At 43.3% G+C, this 27423-nt stretch overlaps 1 protein-coding gene and 1 pseudogene across 2 annotated transcripts in view; both read right to left on the bottom strand.

The window, feature by feature from the left end:
- trpm5 (transient receptor potential cation channel, subfamily M, member 5) overlaps window positions 1-27423 on the bottom strand; it is a 94589-nt gene that overhangs the window by 58453 nt on the left and 8713 nt on the right. The window contains exons 6-11 of the mRNA XM_083759894.1: window positions 23280-23460; window positions 21835-21899; window positions 18499-18684; window positions 16471-16570; window positions 15721-15839; window positions 3877-4302 (exon numbers count right to left, since the gene is read on the bottom strand). Of these exons, the coding sequence (XP_083616020.1) occupies window positions 3877-4302; window positions 15721-15839; window positions 16471-16570; window positions 18499-18684; window positions 21835-21899; window positions 23280-23460 (1077 nt within the window). The remainder of the gene's footprint in view (window positions 1-3876; window positions 4303-15720; window positions 15840-16470; window positions 16571-18498; window positions 18685-21834; window positions 21900-23279; window positions 23461-27423) is intronic.
- Window positions 11898-13075, bottom strand: LOC310876907 (beta-1,3-galactosyl-O-glycosyl-glycoprotein beta-1,6-N-acetylglucosaminyltransferase 3-like; annotated as a pseudogene). The gene has a single exon. The product of its transcript is annotated as a beta-1,3-galactosyl-O-glycosyl-glycoprotein beta-1,6-N-acetylglucosaminyltransferase 3-like (transcript).

Here is a 27423-nt window from a genome sequence, read left to right as displayed (position 1 = left end):
TTTCCTTAATTTTTTCCTGAGATTCTTGCAGTCATTATCGTACCATTTGTCATTCTCAACATTTTTTCTGGCTTTCTTGTTTGATATTTTTAGGTTTGCTAGTGAGGCTGTAAGTTCGAATATATAATTGAGGCCTTCTACTGCCCTGTTTACACTTTCACTGTTTTCTTCAAAGGTTTTTTCTAGGAACTGGTCCAGTTGTGATTGGACTTGTTTTCGTCTAATAGCATTTTGGAAGGCTTCTGCGCTATGTTCCTTCCATTTGTGCATGATGTGATGCATGAGACTTGTTTACCGATGCAAGCTCGCAATTCATTTCCAATGGGAGTCACATGGTTTGACACAACATTTTTGTTGTATGACTATGAGGGGGAGGGGGGCAGTCAAAACACAGCCGAAAGGCGTACAACGTAAATGTTGTGTCAAACCATGTGACTCCCATTGAAAATGAAATGGGGGCGGCCATGACACTTACCCTTTGTTTACATCTACCATGCAACAATGTTGTATGCTAGATGTGAAGGTGTGAGTGAAAAGCCTTTCTTGCACCATTGAGATTATCGTGTATCTTTTTGTTGTCACCTAAATGTCGTGTTTACTACTATTCTATTGTATTTTGCCTGTCTTTGTTTTAAATTTCTGCATGTAAAGCACTTTGTGAGTTTTCTCTGTGAGAAGTGCTAAATAAATAAAATGTACTTGCTTACTTACTTACTTAAGCAGTGCCAAGGACACTGCGGCAAGGCAACAGCATATGGAATCAATGTACTGCCAATGATAATCCTAATGTTCCCCTAACAGCAGGCCCCTTCAGGTTTTTACAGACACACACACACACGGGTGGAAAACAATTACTTTTCAGGATTCAAATGCAAAAATAGAATTACTGTAGATTCCAGAAAATGTACAGTTTTTGTACGAATGAGGTTTCTTTCCAACCCGACATATTTGTTTAATTTGGGATTATATATAAAAAAATAAGTGTTGTTGCTGTCATCTGAATGTTGTGGTGCAGTGCCAATTGGACACTGGCATATACAGACACACACAGATACTTGTAAAATAGATGTTTATAACTTTATGAGTATATAGGAACCTTCTTGCACACCTTTCAAGCACCTCAACTGTTCTATAGGACCAATGTACACTGTCTTAATGCTGCTATTCTTAACCATTGAACGGATTGTAATGGACTCTATATTTGATTGGCATTGCACTGATTGTAATGGACAGGTTATTTTTCTTGTTGTTCTACATTGACAGCATGCTTGTTGTTGTCTTACCTTTGTGTTGCCATATTATATAGTAGGTTTGTCATTTCTATAGATTGTTAAAAACACAATGACAGCCAAATCTATACAATGGTACCCCCACGGTCCAATTCAATAGCCTTTACAATTTCATAGCAAACCTTTACACTTGATCACTATAGGCCCTTCTTGGATTGGGGCACTAGACCAACCAATATCAAGACATTCAGAGCTCACGTGCAGAAACTCAGTCAGTGAAGGTTTGTCGTACACAGACAGTATTATACAACATTATATGGATATTTCATCGTGATGTGGCTCCGTAATATGCGCCACTACATTGGACAGTGCTTGTTGTTTGTCGTACCTTTGTGTTGCCGTACTATAATGACAGTATACGTGCATTACTCTAAAATGGTACGGAGTACCTGTAACTCTTCTTAACTGCTGTGTTGCCAATTCAACAAAGATCTGACGATCTCTTCTCTCGATCACAATGCTTTCCTTATGCTTACTTAATCTGGGTTCATTCGAGGTTCAGTTTTTGTGCCTATGACTTTTATTGCAGTTTCTTTTTTTCTCATCTGTATGGCATGTCTATTAATATTGTATTTGTAATAGATGTGCATATTCCACATTGATGTACAAACATTCCCAGAGAAAGCTACTTTCTCAACCCCCTGGAGCGTTTTTAGGCCTCCTTCACATTTTTTACTGATTCTTTGTGTATCATCCATCAGTTGGCAGTTAAAATAAAGGCGTGCACACACACACACACACACAAACACACACACACACACACACACACACACACACACACACACACACACACACACACACACACACACACACACACACACAAGCTATGATTATAGACTTTTTATACTTTCATTTATGTTTTGCTGCTCCGTTTGCAGTGGTGGAAAAAGTACTCAAAAAAAATTTTTAAGTAAAAACTGTAATATAGAAATAGAAATGTAGCCTACTTGAGTAAATGTACAAAAGTAAAAAGTAAAAAGCATCAAAAGGTACTTAGAGTACTAACAGTACTCATTATTCATTTCAAGTTTTAAAATGTCTACAAATATTTTTAAAATGGCAGATCTACAAGCTCACAAGTGTGAGCTTGTGGTTCTGCTATTTGCAAATGTGGCCGAAATGTACAGTATATATAGCGCTGAAGTGGTCACTGTATGTTTTGTAAAAATAATCAAAGTCTACAAATTAACTAAAGTAAAATAAATGTAGTGAATGAAGTAAAAGTACAATATTTGTCTCTGAGGTGTAGTGGAGTAGAAGTAAAAGTACTGGAAATTGTAAACACGAGGGTAAAGTACAAATAACTCTAAATTGTATTTAAGTACAGTACTTAAGTTACTTTCCAGCACTGTGGGTCTATACATATCTCACCAGTGTTGTTTTTGGCAGAACATTTTGATTGTAGTTATCGTGGCCTTTCTTACTAAACTGGGGCGGCGGTGGCTCAGGGTTAGAGTGCCTGGATGGCAAAGTTCAAACCCGGGCTCCCCCAGAGTTACTGTCGAAGTGTCCTTGAGCAAGACACTGAACCCCTAATTGCTCCCGATGTGCTAGTTGGTGCCTTGCATGGTTTCCGCTGCCATCAGTGTATGAATGTGTGTGTGAATGGGTGAATGTAATGCACAATCTCTGTAAAGCGCCTTGGATAAAGGTGCTATATAAATGCACCATTTACCATTTAACAAACAAAAGGCCACTGTTTTGTCGGGTTGGTGTTGCAGTCTATTGTTTGATAACACTCGCGTCTCTTCTTGTCTATATACTCAATCACTCACGGAGATCCGAAAGTTGTAGTTCATCACAAACATATTTATTTCTCCGTCACAAATAAACGTATACTTTCAGCATATCTAGTAAAACAATAAAGAGCCTGCGCGGTCAACAAACTGTGAGCTTCCCCGTCTGTGTCACATTCTCTCCCAGCAGGGAGTCACCTGTCTGTCATCAGGTGCTTAGCACCTACAAATCATTTTACAAAAGGGGAGGGGAAACCTCCATTCAGTCCATCATCAAATTCATAGCGTAATTATAATAATTTAAATGACCACAAAATAAACAATACATATAGCAGGCAATAGATAGCAGATTAAATGCAAATCATCATGAATAGAAAATGGCTCTAACAGTAGTTTTAGTCGTAGTCTCTTGAATAGTTTTCATTTAGTTTTAGTCACATTTTAGTCACCTGTGTTTTAGTCGACTAAATGTCATAAGATTTTAGTCGACTAAATCTACAGTTGATTTAGTCAACTACAATTTATTTTGGCGGACCTTGATGCTGTCGTAATGACTGATTTTACACTTGCTGACAATAGCCGATCTACAAGCCCACAACGTGTCGCAGTGCGACGCGCTGTGAGCTTGTAGATCTGCTATTTTCAGCATGCAACCAAGTGTAAAATGACATACTGGATCTCTTGTCCACTATAGTCCCTTCCTAGTCTAGTTTGTATCTGTTGACGAAATTGTCAATACATTTAGTCTTAGTTTTAGTCACCACAGCTTAGTTTTTATTTAGTTTCCATTTAGTTTTCGTCAGTGGAAAAAAAGGTAGTCGACGAACATTTTTTCTCGACGAAAACAACACTAGTCTCACCGTGGGGGTCTTCTGGTAGAATCCTTTGCAGGAGTCGTGGAGGAAGTCCTTCAGCACCTTGGCGACCTCGTGCAGGGTGAAACGGGGGGGGGGCTTGCGGTGGTCCGCGTGGCCCCCCTGCTCCCCCCCATGGTGGCCCCCGGGGTGGCGCTGGTGCTGGTGGTGGTGCAGACGACCCATGAGGGGCCCGCCGGGCAGGGAGCGGGCGGTGCCCGGCAGGAGCTGCTGCTTCTCCTGGTCCTTCTTGAGGAGCAGGCTGTGGAGCAGGCTCTTCTCCGACACGGACCAGTAGAGCTCCTGCAGGCGTCCGTAGGTGAGGAACTCGCCGAGGTTCACGCCGTTGTCCACGAACAGGCGCACAAAGTCGGGCTTGTCGTTGACCAGGGCGTCCATCATCACCTCCTCCAGGTCACACGCCTTGCAGAGAGACAGAGAGAGAGAGAGAGAGAGAGAGCACACACACATCTGAACCCATAGAATGCTTTCTTCTCTTGCACACTTGATTTTTGGTTTTTATCAGCATTTGTGGCCAAATTTGACTGAGGGACTGCCATTGGATTTTTTTTTAATTTTCGAGAAAACAGGCTTGAAAGGTGGACTCTTCTGTGGACTCTAACATTACATCCAGCTACATGTTTAAGCATTTATTTCATATTTGCATGTCTTCTGTGGACTCTAACATTACACCTATAGCTACATGTTTAAGCATTTATTTCATATTTACATGTCGATTTCAGCTCTGACACTTATTTCAGACATGCTCTAGTATGTGAAGAGTCTGCCTGTGATATTAACTCATTTAGGATAAATCTTTTAGTTGTTCTCCTCTGGAGGTTGCGCGATGGCAGGCTCTCAGTCAAATCTGGTCACATTTATTATCAGGGTAAGATTAATCAATTATCTTGCACACTTGATTTTTTTGTTTTTCATTAGCATTTATTTTCAGGGTTAGATTAATAAATTCATTAACCCCTCATGGACGGAATTAATTTCTAATGATGAAAAATATATACTTTATTTGTGTTTCTGCCATCAATCAGATACTATATTAAGTTGAGATACTCAATTTGCATTTAACACAAACAATATCTAGATATAGGTATGTGCCAAATTTGGCACATTAGACTATTAGGGTTATTACACTATTATACTAATTACACTATTACACTATTACACTTATTACACATATTACACTTATTGTGTTTATTATACTATTACACTATTACACCATTACATGTATTACACTATTGCATTTATTACACTTATTACACTATTACACTATTACAAAATTAGACTTATTACACTATTCCACTATTACAGTTACTACTATCTCTATGATGTGATGTCATATCCAAGTGCCTGATGGGTCAAATTTGTCCCAAACAGACATTGCCAAATATATCAGACAAAAGTAAGGTCAAATGTAATCTACTTCAATATTTCTATAGTTGAGTCATCGAGTTAGCTGGTGTGAGGTGTATAACCTTATTTAAATGAATGACTGCGGAGGCGCTTTTTACTGTCCGCACTCTTGGTTTATTCACTCGATAGTATGATGTGATTGACATGAATAACAGCTGTGTCAAGCTGTATCTTTAATTGAGCATTAATCATGACATCAACCAATAGGCTTACGCCACATCTCCCCTTTAAGTTACGGGCAATACTCAAAACACAGTATGTCATTAATCCAATAAATCAAACAATCTATCAATCAAATAACTAACTTAACTTTTACTACTGTTCTTTTGCTTTGGCAAACAACACAATCTTTTTTCTTTTTTTCTCTTAGCCTTACGTTTACAGTAATATCAAAATATAAAATGTCAAAACAACATGCACACATGCACTAATCTACAGGGTAGTGGGTAGACTGCCACACCCTGATGGAATGGGATTTTAGGGATTATTCTGCCCTATGTAGATCCACATTCCAGGTCCCTAGGCTAATATGTCAACCTGGCAGCAGGCTTCACCACACGTCCTGAACGCGTCGTCACAACCTCCGGCGGTGGCGGCGGTGATGGCGGTGTCACCTCTGCAGTCCCTGTATCAGCACGAGCAGGTCTTGGGGTCTCGTGAGCAATGACACCGCGGTCCGGTGTCGTGGAGGTTATCTCTGGTTGAGTCTCCTGGTGTTCCTTGTTGACGATCTGCAGGTGTCTACGGTTCCGCCTGGTGATTTTCCCTTGTGGTGTCATCACTACAAACGAACGTGGTGTTGGACATGCAGACTGGATGACTCCAGTTCCTCTCCACTCTTTCTCAGTGTCAGTCTTAAGTCGCACCCTGTCCCCTACACCTAAGGCGGGAAGTGGCTTTGCTGAATGCTTCCTGTTGTAGGTGCTTTCATATGCCTGCTTGGCCTTGGCGTCGTTCTGCCTTACAACAAACAAATTAGGCCACGCTGGCTTCAGTTGGTGGTTGAGCTTGGGAACTGTTGTTCTCAATCTCCGTCCCATCAGGAGTCTTGCAGGACTCTCCTTTGTTGGTTCAGTAGCCGTATCTCTGTAAATCAATAGAGCAAGCTGAGGGTCTGGTTGCTTCAGGATACTTTTGGCTGTCTGGACGGCTCGCTCAGCCATTCCATTTGCTTGCGGATAGTAAGGACTCGATGTTGTATGTTTGATGTCGTACTTTGATGTCCAGTCCTTGAACTGTTGTGAGCTGAATGTGGGGGCGTTATCAGTCACCAGCTCCTCCACTATCCCAAAGCGTGTGAATATGCTCATCAGCTTGTTTATCACAGCTTCACTGGTTGTTCTGGTGAGACTCAGTATCTCTAGCCATCTTGAATAGTAGTCTATAACTACCAGATAGTTCTTCCCTTTGAACTCACACAAATCCATAGCAAGCTTCTGCCATGGTAGCTCTGGTAACGGTGTTGTGATGAGTGGTTCTCTGTGCTGGCTAGGTTTGTGCTCATTGCAGTGAGAACAGGACAACACCTTTTCCTTTACTCCTTGGCCGATCTTCGGCCACCAGATGGCGTCTCTGTATCTTTCTCTACATTTGTTTAAGCCCTGGTGACCATGATGGATTCTCTCCAGCATCTCTGCCTGTAATGTCTGTGGAATCACAATCTGGTTTCCTCTTCTTAGCAACCCATTTTGTTCGCTTAAGCTACCCCTCTCCCTGAAATAGTCCAAAGCTGGCCTGGCCACATCCTTCTCGTATCGTGGCCAGCCTGTCCTGATGTAGCCTTTGACAAGCTGCAGGGACTCATCCGTCTCTGTCTCTGTCTTTAGTCTTTCCAACATGGTCTTGTGTCGCTCATGCTCCTCGATGGCGTCCACATAGGCTTGGACATCTTCAGACAGCCCAGTGTCATCCTCCTTGGACTGAGGATGCCTGGAGAGCATGTCGGGCACAATCAGGTCTTTACCAGGGATGTACTCGGCAACTGGGCTGAACTTCATGAGACGGATAAGAAGTCGCTGGCAGCGCAAGGGGGTCTTATCCAGGTCTCTGTGATTAATAAGGGTCACCAGTGGTTTATGGTCTGTCATCAGCCTGTAGCTCTCCAGACCACATAGATACAGATATAACTTCTCTGAAGCCCATACACTAGCAAGACACTCTTTTTCGATCTGAGCGTAATTCTTTTCCGCATCCATCAGTGTACGGGAGCAATAGGCCACAGGCTTTAGTGTGCCTTCATGTTCCTGCATCAGCACTCCTCCTAGACCATAACTAGATGCGTCAGCGGCTACCACCGTGGGCAGTTTCGGGTCATAGTACTGGAGTACAGGCGCTGAGCAGACCAGCGTCTTCACCTTCTCAAAGGCCTCCTCTTGTTGTGGGCCCCACACCCATGCCACGCTATTCTTTAACAGCTCATACATGGGTTGAAGTGTGTGAGATAGGCGAGGCAAGTACCTCCCCACATAGTTTACCATCCCGAGCACTCTTTTTAACTCGGACACGGTTTGGGGAGTTTCCAGGTTGGAGATCGCAGACACTCTCTCTGGGCACGGAGCGATGCCATCCCTGCTGATAACATGGCCCAGAAAGCGTAGAGAGCTCTGTCTGAGTTTACATTTCTCACGGTTGAGCTTCAAGCCAGATTTCTGGATGGTCACCATGTTCAGACGGCGGTCATGCTCGTCCATCGTAGCTCCAAAAACCAACACGTCATCCATAAAGATGACTGTACCATCGTGGTCGTGCAGCAGTTCTTGCATTTTTCTTTGGAATATCTCCGGCGCCGACGTGATCCCAAATGGGAGTCGTTTAAAACAGTAGCGTCCTTTTGGTGTTATGAATGTAGTCAGTTTGCAACTTTCCTCATCCAGAGCTATCTGCCAAAACCCACTTGCTGCATCCAGCGTTGAGTACACCGAGCTTCCTGCTAGTTTATGCAGTATGCTGTCGATGGTAGGCAGTGTGTATTTTTCTCTTTTCACACTTTTGTTTAATTTAGTAAGATCTACACAGATCCTTATTTTCCCTGACGGCTTGATAACAGGCACCATGGGTGCTACCCATTCTGTGGGCTCAGTCACACTCTCTATTATGCCGTTCTCCTCCATTCTTTTCAGCTCGGCTTCAACTTTTGGCAGGAGTGGAATAGGGATGCGGCGAGGCGCTGCGACACTATATGGCTGAGCGTTTTCTTTGAGGACTATTTTCACGGGCTCACTTTTAAGTAGTCCTAATTCCCCATACACGCTCACCTCTCCAACGTGTTGGATCAGGCCCAGGTGACTTGCAACTGATCTACTCAACAAATTGTCACACGTAGATTTTGCAACTATCACCCTGAAATGGCAATCTTGTATCTTTCTGCCCTTCTGCACTTGGATCTTGGCCATGAACTGTCCCTTGTGGCCCACTCTTCCTCCTGGACTGTCACGTTTAGTAGCCACATGTTTGAGATTTGGTTTCACACGGAGACGGTTATATGTAGCCTCATTCAGAATTGTGGTGTCGGCCCCAGAATCAATCTTAAAGTTGACTGCAGTCCTGCATATCACTAGTGTAGTACGCCAGGGCGGTTCTGTATCTGTGATGACTTCATCTACCCTCTCTCCATTTCCAGCAGGTGTTACAGTTATTGAACCCAGAAATATACTGTCAACATCCTCTGTCACTTCTTGAACTTGTTTGGTTCTGCACTTAGTCGCAAAATGGCCAATTTTGTGGCATTTATTGCATTCTTTACCCTTAGCTGGGCAGTTATCCTTGTTGTGTGTGCGTCCGCACCTGCCACAACTCCTCTCACTGTCCCTACGTTCAGACGTGGCTACAGTGTTTTTATTTTTCCATTTGTTTTTAAATGGTCTTCGTTTCATTTCGTCAACATGCCCTGTTGCAGCAGTCTCATTATTCTGGAGTTTCACTAATTCAGAATGTCTGGCCATATCAACTGCTTTTTTCAGAGTTAGATCACTGGTCATCTGCAGTTTCAATGAAAGATCTTTATCTTTAATGCCTATGACAAGCCTGTCACGTATCTCCTCCTCTTTATCAGAGAACTCACAGTGAGCGGCAAATTCATACAGACGTCTTATGTACTGCTCAATTGACTCACCCTGCTCCTGCGTGCGTGAATGAAACCGGGCACGTTCGAAAATGACATTGCGCTTCGGCACAAAGTGCGTGTCAAACAGTCCCATCACTCGATCATAGTCGTTGGCCTCGTTGTATCCTTGCTCGTCGTCCTCGTCAACCAAACCGAACGATTTATAAACTTGTTCAGCCTCCGGTCCCATCGTGTAGATCAGCGAGCACACTTGGACCTCAGGCGGCTCCTTAACAAGCCTCGTTGCGATCCTGTACCGGGCGAAACGTTGCTTCCAATCCGGCCAGTCTTCTGGTTTGGCGAAATCAAACTGCACCGGCGATGGAAACTTGGCCATTCTGGATTAATATCCTCGACAATTCAATGTCCCGACTAATTCCGATTTTATTCTGACACCATGTGAGGTGTATAACCTTATTTAAATGAATGACTGCGGAGGCGCTTTTTACTGTCCGCACTCTTGGTTTATTCACTGGATAGTATGATGTGATTGACATGAATAACAGCTGTGTCAAGCTGTATCTTTAATTGAGCATTAATCATGACATCAACCAATAGGCTTACGCCACAGCTGGTGTGTATTTTTATTTTAGCACAACTAATCTCAGATTTGGGCAGTAAGTCTAACACTGGCAGCCTAGAGCCATGTGCTATTGTGCTGTCATCTCCACTTCCTGCTTTTTCAAATTAATGTAATATATTCTCCAAACCACTTGATGGCGCCAAAGTACTTCCAGTCCTACCTTGGCATGTGCCAAAACTGACCCACTAGGCATTGACAGCCTCCTTTTTCTACATCGCCTATATTTGGCCATTAACTGGTATGTGCCAAATTTGACCCAGTCTCTGTACTGTATGTGTCTGTCAACCTGTGTCCCGTATGCCCAATACCAGTGTTGATTCCGTCGACTAAAACGAAGATGAAAATTGTTCATCGACTACCTTTTTTCACTGACGAAAACTAAATGAAAACTAAGCTATGATGACTAAATATATTGACAATTTCAGATAAAAACTAGACTGTTAGGAAGGGACTAGTGGACAAGAGATCCAGTATAAGTCATTTTACAATTGGTTGCATGCTGAAAATAGCTGATCTACAAGCTCACAATGCGTCGTGCTACGACGGCATCAAGGCCTGCCGAAACACATTGTAGTCGGCTAAATGAACTGTAGATTTTGTAGACTAAAATCTTATGATGTTTAGTCGACTAAAACTAGACTATCACTAAGACTAACACTAACACCAGGTGACTAAAATGTGACTAAAACTAAATGGAAGCTATTCAAGAGACTATGACTAAAACAACACTGCCCAATTAGTCCAGGGGCCAGGCGAGATTTTAGTACCATTTTGGTGGCCGTACATTTTTGGTATCTTTGTGTTCCTAACTTCCTACATGTCTCTAGTTTATATTTTTGTATGATAACCCTTCCAATACAGTAGCTTAATGCCAGTTATCACTCTTTAAACAAACCTACCCCAAACTGTGATGTGTGTATATCCTTTATATGACTTCTAGACGATACATTTTGGTAACCAGTGGTCTTATAAAGAGTTGATCCTACGGTCATTTTCTCAGTAGAATCCATTTCTGCTAACAACTTTTTTCTATTGTACATATTTAATTAGATAATTTGCTTATTTGAACATATTAGTGGAAATAATTGCACGATCAATCAAATTGAATATGGTCAAAAAGTATAACATATACGTGGAAACAAATAGTATATATTTCGGTGGCATTCTGGCAATGTACACAATAAATCTGGTGCCGATCGGCCCAACGGTTTTCGAATTAGCGGCCATAGCAAATGTATACATCATTTGGTAGTTATAGGTAGGGCAGTTTAGAGGTTCCAACAGCACCCAAGTGGCATGTTTTCAGAACCAACAGACTGTCCAACAGCCTTTACCCACAGGCTGTCAGGCTGCTGAATGAACAACCTGCCCCCCGCCCCCCCCATCGCCGAGCCCCCTCTATAGTATTAAAAGGGTACTGAAAATGGACTTGGTCTTGCACTGTTACATTGCACCAGCACTATTGCACTTGGGTTATTGTACAGTATGGTTATTTATTGCCAGTGGTGAAGCTCTAAACTGAATTTCCTTGTTTCATGCAAGCAATGACAAACAAAGATCTATCTATCTATTAGAGAAGTCGATGGGTGGCTCTTCCAAGAGAGATTTTGCACTATCATTATTACAATGTCAATTTCACTGTATTTTCCATGTGGCTTGAGGTTTGCTCATGTTTTTCTGCTTTATTTGGAAAGTTCCTTAAATCATTCACTCCAGTCTTGATCCATGCTGGATCTGATCCTGCTGTCTGAAACAGGAGACAGGGAAAGCAAAATAATGCTTTGGAGTGACTGCATGCGGTCAACCAAGCCTTCTTAAGTTCTTATCATACCAGCTTTTCTTTTCTTTTTCCTTGTCTTGTTCCATTATGCAAGTGAATTAAACCATAGGGGGAACCAGCGCCCCCTATGGAGGGGCCACCACTGCATTCAACGCTTTGAAACGGATAATTGCCTCGACACATCTAATGGCAGTGTCGTCCACCTGTGGATCAAACTTGTTCGCCATGAGCTGGTGGTGCCGGGGTTGAAACAACCAGCGGAGGTCGCCGCTCCCGTACACACACACACGTCTCTTCTAAGTGTCGACTTGCATGGAGGATACGGGGCGGGTACATCACCCTCATGACAGCCCCAGTGCTGCAGGCGAGCGATGGCGGTCATGTCAGAACGGTGGTACTTGCTGTGGGCCGGCTCCGACCCGGGCACGGAGCTCAGCCTGTTCAGACTGGCCCAAAAGTGTTCTTCGGGGGCCAGCGTGTCCTTGCTCCACTCCATGAAGTTCTGAGCCTCTTTGTTCTCCAGCACGTGTTTCACAAATTCTCTGGTGACCACAAAGTAATTGCTGCCTGAGAACATAGGGATTGGTGGGGGTGTCTTCCTGATTCCCGTTCTGGTGACGGTATTGATGTAATCATTGTCATTATTGACTTCGTGATGGTACTGCCAGCGGACCTTCTTGGCGTCCGGCACGTCCTCGGACTCCAAACTGTTCTGCCCGTTGAGCACCTTCAGCGTCCGGACCATTTCCGCGTTAGTCTTGATGGGGAGGTCCACGCCGCACGTGTTGAGCAGGTACTTCCACTCGACGGGTGACTTCAGCAGGTCGTCCATGCAGTTTAAATGGGCCTGCGTCATGGACCAGGTTCCCCAGGACACTCTTTCTAGTTTGCTGGCGACGAACACGTTGGGGAAACAGGACACGATCGCCATCACAGCTTCCTGGAACCCCTCCGCCGACTTCTTGTCCAGATGCACACAATAGACATTTTGCGGGTGGTACACGGCACGCAGGAGCCGCTCAAACATCTCGACGTCGCCGTGAATCGACATGGAGTAGGCGATGGGGAAGTCTCGCTCTTCTGCGCTGAGTGGCGCTGCGATGAAGCCTCTCATGACCTTGTATGCTTGGCAGTCCTTTGTCGTGCTACGATAAAACTCCTCCGATAGCCTTTCCTGAGGTCGTAGAAGTTGAGCAATCTCGTCTTTCTTGCCCACAAGCTCTCCGCGGATGAGAGCCGAGCAGACCGGCCGGTACTCCTCAGCCATCATTGGCGGAGAGTATGGCAGGGACTCCTCAGCCATTATCGGCGGAGAGTACGGCAGGGGAGAGTATTCTCGTGGTACTCTGTGATGTGGCACCAACTCGTAAAGCAGGAAAGCACTCAGAAGGATGGTCCCAAATAAAGCACTTAGAAGGATGGCCCGGGATTTTCTTCTACTAAACTGCCAAACTCGAAAGATCCATCTGCCCATTTCTGCACAAATTACAATGCAGAAAGGAAATGCTCCCTGCAGTAGTTAATATAGACAAGGAGATGACGTAATGATGACATGTTGATTATGTAATTGTTATGTCACCCTTAACAGTACCCCTGTAATGTTTTAAGGATGCAGAATCAGAATCATTATTACAATGTCAATGCAAAGATGAGAAGAGAGCCAGTATTGTTATTTAGAGTTGGTTGTTGGCCAGCGGTCCTGTTTCTTCACCTGTGTGAAGTGAGGGGGCGCTCTTATCATCGTACATCATCATGAATCATACTAGCCAATCAGAATGCCTGTTGCACAACTTTACGTCATATTTGGTGGACATTTGACCTAATTTCTCCTTTCATTGTCGATGGCAAATATGGGATGTGTGGGGACAAGATGACGTAAACTTTCCCTTCATTGTCAATGGAATTTAATGTTTGTTTTGTGGACATTTGACCCAATTTCTCCTTTCATTGTCGATGGAAAATATGAGACGTGTGGGGACAAGATGGCGTACATTTTCCCTTCATTGTCGATGGCATTTAATGTTTGTTGCAGACATTTCGTCATATTTGGCGGACATTTGACCTAATTTCTCTTTTCATTGTTGATGGCAAATATGAGACGTGTGGGGACAAGATGACGTAATGTTTTTGGGTACAAAAGCTGACCCAGGCTGTGAAATATCTCATGCCTAGCTCCCTACACAATACACATCAGAGCTGCCCAGTCAATGGATATTTGTCAATCTGTATTAAAGACTATTTCCTTCTGTGTGGTCTTTAGCGACAGCTGCAGTCCTGGCAGTCCAGGATATTCCTTTACAGATGCTAATGTTTTGTTTTTGTTTCTATTTTGAACCTGCAGCACATTGGGTGACCTGGTCATTTTAAATGTGCTTAATAAATATGTTGAGATGAGAAGGTTGGTCCCATTGGAAACCTGAGGTGGTCTAGAATCAAATGGTATCTCTATCTTTGGTCTATATTGAGCACACCAGTCTCACCGCCACACCGGTGTTTCAGCCAGCAATTACACAGGTCTCATAGGGGTAATAAAACATTGACAAAAAAATAAGGGGAAAACAACACACTTTGGACCATTTGTTTTCCCTGGTATCATCAAAATCTGTATATTGGAGGTCCTATGGTTGCCACAAATCCAAACTAGAAAAATAATATTAAGGGGGATGCGCGTGGACCCCATGGGGCCTCTACTAAACGTTTTCTGGATGTTTTTGGCTGTTTCTGTCCTGAAATAGAGTCAAGATGTGCTTGAATCTGAATAATAACCACTTTAATGAATTCCTTGGGTCCGAATCATATAGAAAAATGTGGTCATTTGTCATTGTATGTTGTTTACTTCAACGGTTATGGCAATTTGTTCATATTGGGGGTAAGAAAGGGTTCAAACGAACCCCCATGGAATATTAGTTGGGGCAACAAGAATAAATCATAACTAGACATTTTATGAAAACATGCCACCCGGGTGCTTTTGGAGCCTCTAAACAGCCCTACTAAATTATGTATATTTGCTATGGCCACTAACTCGAAAACCGTTGGGCCGATCGGCACCAGACTTCTTGTGTACGTTGGGCCGATCGGCACCATATTTCTTGTGTACGTTGGGCCGATCGGCACCATATTTCTTGTGTACGTTGGCAGAATGCCACCGAAATACATCTAATGTTTCCACATATGCGTTATACTTTTTGAACATATTCAACTTTAATTTGACGGTCGTGCAGTTATTTCCACTAATATGTTCAAATATGCAAATTATCAAATAAAATGCACAATAGAAAAAAGTTGTGCAGAAATGGATTCTACTGAGAAAATGACCTTAGGATCAACTCTTTATAAGACCACTGGTTACCAAAATGTATTGTCTAGAAGTCATATAAAGGATATACACACATCACAGTTTCATATGGGGTAGGTTTGTTTAAAGAGTGATAACTGGCATTAAGCTACTGAATTGGAAGGGTTATCATACAAAAATATAAACTAGAGACATGTAGGAACACAAAGATACCAACAATGTACGGCCACCAAAATGGTACCAATTCGTGAAAATATCAGTATTGGCCCCTGGACTAAATCCCCTGTATATTTGCAGGCATAGCGGTTGGATCTAGAACAACCGCATCTCAGGTTTGTTTTGGTTACGTCTGAGTCACAGTGACATGCCTATATATGGGCGTATGTATCTGGTTTGTCTATGGTTATTTCGGAGTCAGATTGTGACGTGACCGTGGTTCTGTCTGCCCGCTGGCCGACCGGACCACCCTCCCATTAGCCAATTTGAATATATGTATATGATAATTTCTAGAAAATGTCCAAACTATAGTTATATATAATTATATATATCTGAAAGATCTGACAGGATATCTATTGGCTATTTTCGTTATTCGTCGCACGATGATCAGCTTTACGTTTACGTTGTTGAATGTGTATCATTAGATATTCTCTCACCCTCCACTCCACGTCTCCGTTGAAGATGTCACTCTTTGCGATGTCGGCTCTGTTCCACGCCACCGCCAGCTTCAGTTCATCCAGGAAGTCCTGGGCTTCCTGGCTTTGGCTTTTACAGGCTGACACACGCACGCACGCACAGAACAACGTCCGGAATTTTAATCTCTGAGCTTCTGAAAATGTCACAGCTTCGTCTCTCATCACATAAGTTGGACAGCTATGACAAATTAATGCATAATTTATGCAGCTTTGTTGACAAGGACAGGCCAACAAGCTACACCGACCGTCGTTGTTCCATGGAGTGTAAACTGAGCTATACCGTCGATACATCCATGTTAAAATGATAACCATATAATTACATTATTTGTATAGTGCACAAAAATAGCCGATCTACAAGCTCACAACACGTCGCACTGCGACGCGTTGTGGGCTTGTAGATCAGCTATTTTCAGCAAGTGGAGGAAAAAAAAACAGTCTGTAGATCGTCGACTAAAATCGTATGATATTTAGTCGACTTAAAACTAGACTAACACTAAAACATTCCAGGTGACTGTATTGCCATTGCTTTTTGTTTTTGCTTATTGTAAGTCGCTCTGGAATAAGAGCGTCTGCTAAATGCCTAAATTGTAAATTGTAAATTGTGACTAAAATGTGACTAAAACTAAATGAAAACTATTCAAGAGACTATATATATATGACTAAACTAAAATCAAAATGTGCTGCCAAAAACAACACTGGCATATACTGCACCTTTGACCAGAGCCTTGAGGATGACCGTGTCCAGCTCGGAGCTCTCCTGTTCAGGGTCGTGAACTGTGAGAAGGTGTCCGTTGTCCAAGATCTTCTGGATCTGAAAACGCAGGTTGAAAAAAAAAACAACAACAAAAAAAACAATTATATCTTCTGTCGGTGCATGCCAGTGACCTTACAGTCACTGGCAGGTGTGTCTGCACAGTACGATACAACAGTAGTGAGGCTTCGTACACACATAAAGAACAACTGTGCTGTGCTCTGCCTGTGTTTCATGGCCGCCCCAATGCTTTTCCAATGGAAGTCACGTACGTGGTTTGACCAAACACTTGTGTTTGATCCCCCCCCCCCCTCCCCCCATCACACACAACTGTTTGGTCAAACCTGCACGTAACTTCCATTGGAAAAGCATTGAGGCGGCCGTGAAACACGGACAGCACAGAGCATGTTCGTCTGATATGTGTGTACGAAGCCTGACAACACACCAGTGTTGTTTTTGTCAGCAAATTTAGATTTTGGTTTTAGTCATGGTGAATAGTTTTCACTTAGTTTTAGTCACATTTTAGTCACCCGGAATGTATTAGTCTAGTTTTAGTCGACTAAATGTCATAAGATTTTAGTCGTCTAAATCTACAGTTGATTTAGTCGACCAAAATGTATTTTATATTTTGCCGTCGTAATGACTGTCTTTACACTTGCTGAACCTAGCAGATCTACAAGCCCACCACAACGCGTCACAGCGTTGTGAGCTTGTATATTAGGGTTGGGTGACGATACGAATACATCGTCAATCGCGAATATACGAATCCAATCGCCGAATATTTTTATTAGGTGATTTCTCGGGACGATTTAGCCCAGATAACCTGTAAAGTGTGAGCAACAGGTGAATCAATTTGACCCAGCAAAGTAGTAACAGCGGCCGGGTGGAAATCCGTCCCGTTATAATGGTATGCTCCCACAGTCCCCACACTCAGCACTGTCAGCAGCCAGCATCGGGCACCGTGGCACGGCACTTACGGCAGCCGCCAGCCAGAGTAAAGGCTGGGAGCCGAGGGAGGCTGTAGCCTACATGTTGTTTAAGCTCCGGAGTCCAGACCCATGCAGCTTAATAATATACAGTCACAACAGAATGCACACTGCTGTCTCGTGTCTCATCACAATCCCAATGCGCCACCCGTGAGTGCCGGGGGGGAAAATAAAAAAACTGTCTACTAGTGTGTATACGGTAGGCACGGGGATCATTCATTAGCTTAGCGCTTAGCTTAGCGTTAGCTTAGCGTGTAGCCAATACTGGTGCAACCCACTGATTGAACTTCATCTCCGCCTGTAATCTAAGTTATTTTTATTGACAACGTGAACTAACCCCGACACCAGCGCTGCAAAAATAGACAGATCTACAAGCTCTCAACGCGTAGCGAACGGCACTGCAAAAACAGGCAGGACGCGATGCCTTGAGAGCCTGTGTGGATCAGCCCGGCCGCAGCAGCTTGTGGGCTCCGCTGCTCCGCTCCGAGCCTCCGACGACCGGTGAGGGAAGGGAAGGGAGGGAAGGGAGCAAGTTACCCTCGTTGCGCAGCTGCGCTGCAGTCTGCAGAAACAGACTGATCTACAAGCTCTCAACGCCTAGCGAACGGAGCTGCGAAAACAGGCAGGACGCGGCGCCTTGAGAGCTTGTAGATCTGGCTTTTTTGCGACCTGCAGTGAGCTGTTCTCACTTTACTTTTATGACACGAATACATCGTCAATCGGCGAATATTGGTCAGACGATTGGCGGTTGAAAAAATTGGCATATCGCCCAACCTTATTGTATATCTGCTATTTTCAGCATGCCACCAAGTGTAAAATGACTTACATTTCGTTTTCCTCAGTGAAAAAAGGTAGTCAACGTTTTGTCTTAGTTTCAGTCGACGAAATCAACACTGCAACACACACACACTGTGTGTGGTGAGGAAGTAATTGGCAATGACTAAATTAGGGAGAAGAAAAAAGTACATATTTATTCTCTCATTCTCTCTCTCTCTCTCTCACCAGTTTGACCCAGCTAGTGAGGTCCGCGGTGTGGTGAGCGCTGGGGAAAGTCTCCAGCAGCAGTTCCTGAACGCTGTCTGCCTCCCAGCAGCCCTGGTTCATCAGTGTGACCAGGATGTCAGCGATGCCCCCCGACCGGGCCAGGATCAGCCAGGGAGTGGAGTTCACTATGCCCTTATACATCCGCTGAGACATGGGACACAACATGTGATATGTCCTCTGAGACATGGGACACAACATGTGATATGTCCTCTGAGACACGGGACACAACATGTGATATGTCCTCTGAGACACAGGACACAACATGTTATATTATGTCCTCTGAGACACAGGACACAACATGTTATATGTCCTCTGAGACACAGGACACAACATGTTATATGTCCTCTGAGACAGGACACAACATGTTATACATGCTCTGAGACACGGGACACAACATGTTATACATGCTCTGAGACACAGGACACAACATGTTATATGTCCTCTGAGACACAGGACACAACATGTTATATGTCCTCTAGGACACGGGACACAACATGTTATATGTCCTCTGAGACACGGGACACAACATGTTATACATGCTCTGAGACACAGGACACAACATGTTATATGTCCTCTAAGACACAGGACACAACATGTTATATACATGCTCTGAGACACGGGACACAACATGTTATATACATGCTCTGAGACACAGGACACAACATGTTATATGTCCTCTGAGACACAGGACACAACATGTTATATGTCCTCTGAGACACAGGACACAACATGTTATATGTCCTCTGAGACACAGGACACAACATGTTATACATGCTCTGAGACACAGGACACAACATGTTATACGTGCTCTGAGACACAGGACACAACATGTTATACATGCTCTGAGACACGGGACACATGTTATACATGCTCTGAGACACAGGACACAACATGTTATATACATGCTCTGAGACACAGGACACAACATGTTATACGTGCTCTGAGACACGGGACACAACATGTTATACATGCTCTGAGACACGGGACACAACATGTTATACATGCTCTGAGACACGGGACACAACATGTTATATACATGCTCTGAGACACAGGACACAACATGTTATATACATGCTCTGAGACACAGGACACAACATGTTATACATGCTCTGAGACACAGGACACAACATGTTATACATGCTCTGAGACACAGGACACAACATGTTATATACATGCTCTGAGACACGGGACACAACATGTTATACGTGCTCTGAGACACGGGACACAACATGTTATACATGCTCTGAGACACGGGACACAACATGTTATACATGCTCTGAGACACAGGACACAACATGTTATATACATGCTCTGAGACACAGGACACAACATGTTATATACATGCTCTGAGACACAGGACACAACATGTTATATACATGCTCTGAGACACGGGACACAACATGTTATACATGCTCTGAGACACAGGACACAACACGTTATATACATGCTCTGAGACACAGGACACAACATGTTATATACATGCTCTGAGACACAGGACACAACATGTTATATACATGCTCTGAGACACGGGACACAACATGTTATACATGCTCTGAGACACAGGACACAACATGTTATATACATGCTCTGAGACACAGGACACAGCATGTTATATGTCCTCTGAGACACAGGACACAACATGTTATACATGCTCTGAGACACAGGACACAACATGTTATACATGCTCTGAGACACAGGACACAACATGTTATACATGCTCTGAGACACAGGACACAACATGTTATATGTCCTCTAAGACACAGGACACAACATGTTATATACATGCTCTGAGACACAGGACACAACATGTTATATACATGCTCTGAGACACAGGACACAACATGTTATATACATGCTCTGAGACACAGGACACAACATGTTATATACATGCTCTGAGACACAGGACACAACATGTTATACATGCTCTGAGACACAGGACACAACATGTTATATACATGCTCTGAGACACAGGACACAACATGTTATATACATGCTCTGAGACACAGGACACAACATGTTATATACATGCTCTGAGACACAGGACACAACATGTTATACGTCCTCTGAGGAAAGGACACATTTGATTTACGTACCGTATACACAGTGGTGGAAAGTCAATAAAGACTACATTTACTGAAGTACTGTACTTTCACTTTAACCCATTTAGACCTGGATCCGTTGTTACACCTTTCTAACCGGGAACCCCTTTTTATAACATTGGCTAGTGAAATTAGCTGTTGCTATCTTTTTTTTACGATTTTTTTACGATCTAGAAGGCGTTTTCTCTTTTTTTCTACATTTTTATCCCACAATTTTGTACAATCTTCCATTGACAATGAATGGTAGACTGCGTCGTTGCGTCTGCCTGCCCGTGTCAACGCAAGATCAGATCTAAATGGGTCAAAACACTTCTAGGGGAAGTTTAACATTTTAACACTAAATTTTTAAGTTGCTTCTTTCAATATTTAGATATCTGACATTAATTTGAATTTTTATGTTGCACCTAAAGTGACCCCTATAGAGCACCGAAGTCCTGACATCACTGTCAGTAGAGGGCGTCAGTGCACAGGTTCATGTACTTTTTATTTGCATTGTAATCTCCATAGGGGGATTTTAGATCGCCTCATATAAGAACTGTGTTTGAAAAATAAACCGATCACCCCGGCCTTTTCACTCATATGGATATGAAGCATTGACTGAAGGTGGAAATGTACAAATATACCCAAAGAGTAACAAAATAAGCGTTATAAACGAGTCAAACAACCCAGAGACTACATTTACGGGTAGGCGGGGTGGCTGCATCTGTCGTTGCACAACAGAAACTGAATGTTAATTAAGTTTATTTATATTTTTACTTTATTGATATTTAATGTTTCGTGGTTAGTTCGAGTCGAGTCACCACCAGCTGAGCTTACATCAACAAGGAATCTCAGGAATGCAATGTGTTGACAGCTGGCCGTGACGTATATTAGCAGTGACAATGCCTTCATGTAGGCATTGTAGTTTCAAGGCTTTTACACATTAATTCCATTTTCTCCAGAAACTGGCTGTATCAAATATGAATGGACATCATTAACGACGCACAGCCACTCCTCTGACAGAAAGGCCGGGGTGGTCGGTTTATTTTTCAAACACAGTTCTTATATGAAGCGACCTAAAATCGCCCTATGGGGATTACAATGCAAATTAAAAAATACATGAACCTGTGTATTGGCGCCCTCTACTGAAAGTGACGTCAGACTTCGGTGCTCTATACTATAGGCTGGGTCGCAACAATCATTGAATGGAACCCACCATTAGAATCCTGGGTTCTCCGTGGACCAACAGACAAAGAACAGGGATCTCAAAGCTGCCTGTGCCTGCAGAAAACACAGAAAAGGACTCAAATGCACTGCTGGGACTAAAGTATGTCGGTCACATCACTGTCCTGACACATACAAAGATGAAAAGGAAAGATCCTTATCCCCTCCGGCCTGCAAAATCATTACAACACTCTTTGAGGGGGGGGGGGGGGGGGGGGCGTTCCAAGGAGTCCTTACAGTAAATTATGGATAGTTAGGAACCAAATGGACCCTTTTGGGGTCTATTTGGTTCCATTGGTACACTGTCAGAGTTAAATGAACGCATTCTGAACCGGAACCCCTTTTGGTGTTGTAAGCATTATGTTATACTTTAGCTATTGAAAAATAGCAGATCTACAAGCTTGTAGATCTGCTATCTTTTTTTAAATCATGAAAATGTGCCTCAAATCTTTGAATATATTCTAGCGTTTTTAACTCAAATATTTGCTTCTTGGGGGGTCCCTGGAACAATATATTTTAAGATGGGGGTCGGCGGCCAATTACATATAATTTTTGGCGTCCTTGACATGAAATATTGAGAACCACTGATATAGAAACATGAGGTTTTTCAGAAAATTGTCATGATTTAGATTTTAGAAGACTTTTGTATTTCAACGTCAGTTTTTTTTGTATTTCAACGTCAGGCCAAAATGGGTTAAAGTAGGCTACTGGTACCTACAATGTATTGGGGTCCCGAGATAAAAGTTGTATCAAATGTGCGTCCGTCTAATACAGAGGTTCTCAAACGTGAATACTAAACCCACCTTATAAAGAATTTAGCAATATTAAAATAATTATGTCCTGTTTTAGTTGGTTTTATTGATGCATCCCAGGCTTTTGACCGGGATAATCAACAGAAGCCGTTTTTAAAACGTACATAAAACAAGGGGGGTGACTTACATGTATATGAATCTTGGCATACTGGTCCACTTTTATGATTTAATGTAAAGGTTCAATAATATATATATATATATATATTCTTTTTAACATCCCTGGAACAACATATTTTCAGACTGGGGTCGGCAGCCAATTACATATATGTTTGGGGGGGTCCTTGACATGAAAATGTTTGAGAACGACTGACATAGAAACATAGGTTTTTTCAGAAAACTGTCAGGATTTAGACGACTTTTATTTAACCCATTCTGAACGAGAACCCATTTTGGTGTTATAGCATCATGTCGTGCTTTAGGTATTGAAAAATAGCAGATCTACAAGCTCATAGCGCGCCACCGAGTGGCGCGCTACGAGCTTGTAGGTCTGCTATTTTTTTTTAAATCGAAGAACGACTGACATTTTTAGAATCTGATCTCAGGTCAGAATGGGTTAATCAGACCAGTGTGTGTCCAGTGGAAACCTCGTATGAATCTGATCTCAGGTCAGAGTTTTGTGCCTGACCTCCGTATCCCGTGCGCTGCAGGGAGATGTGCTTGAGAAGCTTGACCCTCATCTCGCTGGTGGCTCCTCCGGGCCGGCGAGGGTCCTCCTCCACCAGCACGTGGTGGGAGTGGTGGCAGTCCAGGGAGTACGCTGCCCCATGGGGAAGGTCCGCGCTCTCGTACACCACAGGCTCATCCGTCTGTGTGTGTGTGGGGGGGGGGGGGTGCAATGTGTGAAAGTGCACAGAAAACAGCTGTTTCCAATGAACCTGAATATAATATGGGCTATCATCGCGGCGGCCATTTTGGAAATAACTAAGTTGGGCCCCTTCCCTACGATGATACTAATGAAGGCTCTGTTCAGTGTTGATTTTGTCGACTAAAACTAAGACGGAAAAAATGTTCGTCGACTTCCTTTTCTCACTGACGAAAACGACATGGAAACTAAATTAAAAACGAAGCTATGATGACTAAAACTAAGACAAAATATATACTGAAAATGTCGTCAACAAATACAAACTAGTCTAAAATGTTAGGAAGGGACTATAGTGGACAAGAGATCCAGTGTTAGTCATTTTACACTTGGTTGCATGCTGAAAATAGCAGCTTGCGTTGTGAGCTTGTAGGTGGGCTATTTTCAGCAAGTGTAAAAACATTAGGCTACGACGGCATCAAGCCGGCCCGACTAAAATGCATTTTAGTCGACTAAATCAACTGTAGATTTTTAGTCGACTAAAATCTAATGATATTTAGTCGACTGAAACACTAAAACATTCCAGGTGACTAAAATGTGACTAAAACTAAATTAAAACTATTCAAGAGACTAATGGCTATAACTCAAATCTAAATTTGCTGCCAAAAACAACACTGGCTCTGTTCCATTCTGGTCAAACAAGTCACTGACGCCAGGGCTCCACTGGGCGCGTGGCGTCTCCGTCGCGTCCTGCTCGTGTCATGAGAACGTCAACGTCACGCTAGAGGTGCTCCACCGCGGGCTTCATATTTATAATCAATCAATCATATTTATATATATTTATACATGACTGGACGCGTCGCGTCACGCGTGCGTGCGTCAAAAAACGAACCGGGGCAATTTTTGAGTCACCGAACGCAGCACAACTCAACGCAACGCGGGCAGTGGAGCCACCCTCCATTGATTAAAAGGGAACATTCCCGACACTGACGGAGACGCAGACGCGCCCAGTGGAGCCCTGGCGTAAGTCAGGCTGCTGCTGCTACAGTGCATGTCGGCTCACTACTGTAGAAACACTGTGCTACACCAGTGGGTACATTATCATCAAGTGTCCTTGAGTGGGTTCCAAATGGCCGCGTACTGGTGTGTATGGATGGAGGTCCTTGAAATTAAAAAAGTTTGAGACCCACTGTACACTAAAACTGGAACAGAGCCTTAATCAGTATAACACCTGTGAAGGAAGTATATGTGTGACACACCGTGTGTATTCGACTTTCACACTTTTACTCAAGTAAATGTTGCATACTAAGCACGTAACGATACACTCAACTCACGATACGATACGTATCACGATATGAGGTTCACGATACGATTTTTCACGATATTTTCAACACAATTTTTTTCCAGACAAATGACCAATTTTTTTTATTTTTTATGATTCATCTTCCCCCCCAAGCTTTTTTCACAATTTTTATTTAACTACATTGCAAACATAATTGCCTTCCTTGATGTATTAATGAGCATCAATTAACGACACAGACACATACAGCTCCCCTCTGCAGTCCTCTACTACTGAAAGTGACTGCATGGAGTCTGTCTCATTTCTCTCCAAAAGCATGTGAATATGATGGAATATGATTACAGCTCACATTTCATATCACACACTAGCCTCCCCTAAAAAAGTTTTTTTTCTTTTTTTTCCCTTTTTATCGATTTAAAATTATAATAAATCGATACATATCGTCAGGATATAATATCGATATATCGCGATATATACGATATGTGACGTTACATGCCTATTGCATACAGGCCAGTATTTCTACATTGTGGTATTGATATTTGTGTAGTACTTTGTCCGACACTTGGCTGAGAACCTGCAGCTAGGGAAGGGAAGCGCGGGGTGGAGTGCAGGGAGGTCGATCAGCGTTACGCCACACTAATGGTGTTCTGGAGGACAGCTAATCGACTGCACACTCCATGCTGCACTTCCCTGGGTACAGGGAATACACCCACCAGTTACTGTGTAGTCAAGCGGATCGAAAGTTAGCAGGATCACATAAGGATACTGTTATGTTGTGGGCATGTTCAGAGACTGTTGTTACGTGACCTGGCCAAGAGGTGGCACAAGCGTACCAGACTAGGACTGGCCAGTCAGTAGTCTAGTCAGTCAACCACCTCTTGGGAGGAAGTGATATATATTCTTGGCGCGGTGTGTATGAGACAAGTCTGTATTGCCTATACGTGAGAAATAAACAACCCGCATATTGACACGGTAACCTTGTGTGGAGTATTCCGTATTCAAGATACTACAGATACAAAACACAAATGCACGCATGGAGGCACACATTCCATTCCAGGTATCTCAGTATGTATCTTAATACAGGTACAGAGATTCCTGGAATTTAAAGATAAGGGATCAATTATAATGCTCAAGGACAGCAGACATTTCTTATCTATTATGTCCAAGGCTGTTAAATCAATGATACAAAAAAATAATTCTTTCATTTAAGTGATTTTCGTGATTTTTGACAGGGGCGCTGGGGCATTCAGGCAAGTGGCTATAAGTAAATATGTAGGCCTAAATGTATGATTCAAGTACGCATTGTTTTCTTACTTTAGATGAACCCATTTTGGGAGGGAACCCCTTTTGGTGTTTTAAACATCATGTTATAATTTAGCTATTGAAAAATAGCAGATCTACAAGCTCTACAAGCTATTTTTGAAAAATCTTAAAAATGTTACGCAAATCTTTGAATATATATTCTTTCAAAGTGAACTCAGGACTAAATGGGTTAACTTTGTTTTCAAATATGCTTTGTATGGACCCCGTGGGCTGTATTTTGCGTGTCTTAAGTACCAGGTCTTATTACCTAACTTGAGTAAACTTAAGACCTGGAGGCGTGATCAATGCCATTTGGCTATTCTGAGTGGCCAAAGAGCATTGACCACGCCTCCAGGTCTTTAGTTTACTCAAGTTAGGGAATAAGACCTGGTACTTAAGACACGCAAAATACAGCCCCGTTAATGTTATCCAGATTTTTTTGATTTTTTAAATGCATCATTATCAATCCTCATTATCCTAATATAACGGTACACCGTCCTTGGCCGTGATCAGGTTGTATCTGTGGTGGATCAATAATGTTAGTATAAACACCTTGGCAGACCTTCGCTCACAGCCGCGGACAGAGGAAGCTGGCGCCCGGCGACATCATTCCGGCTTTTTAGGAAAATAAGCTCCACCTCCGCGGCTGACTGACTGACGCGACGGACAGATTCCCGGAAAGGCTCTCCTCCGTCAGTCAGTCAGCCGCGGAGGTGGAGCTTCTTTTCCATCCACCAGCTGTCTAAAAAGCCGGAATGACGTCGTCGGGCAGCCTCTGTCCGCGGCTGTGTGTTAGTATCCACCTTGGCAGTGAGCAGGGTGTCTCTGTGTTAGTATCCACCTTGGCAGTGAGCAGGGTGTCTCTGTGTTAGTATCCACCTTGGCAGTGAGCAGGGTGTCTCTGTGTTAGTATCCACCTTGGCAATGAGCAGGGTGTCTCTGTGTTAGTATCCACCTTGGCAGTGAGCAGGGTGTCTCTGTGTTAGTATCCACCTTGGCAGTGAGCAGGGTGTCTCTGTGTTAGTATCCACCTTGGCAGTGAGCAGGGTGTCTCTGTGTTAGTATCCACCTTGGCAGAGAGCAGGGTGTCTCTGTGTTAGTATCCACCTTGGCAGTGAGCAGGGTGTCTCTGTGTTAGTATCCACCTTGGCAGTGAGCAGGGTGTCTCTGTGTTAGTATCCACCTTGGCAGTGAGCAGGGTGTCTCTGTGTTAGTATCCACCTTGGCAGAGAGCAGGGTGTCTCTGTGTTAGTATCCACCTTGGCAGTGAGCAGGGTGTCTGTGTGTTAGTATCCACCTTGGCAGAGAGCAGGGTGTCTCTGTGTTAGTATCCACCTTGGCAGTGAGCAGGGTGTCTGTGTTAGTATC

This window comes from Protomyctophum parallelum (assembly GCF_964188405.1).
Source record: "Protomyctophum parallelum genome assembly, chromosome: 2".
Lineage (NCBI taxonomy): Eukaryota > Metazoa > Chordata > Actinopteri > Myctophiformes > Myctophidae > Protomyctophum > Protomyctophum parallelum.
Note: the sequence above shows the minus strand (reverse complement) of the source record. Positions and strands in the feature narration are given on the sequence as shown.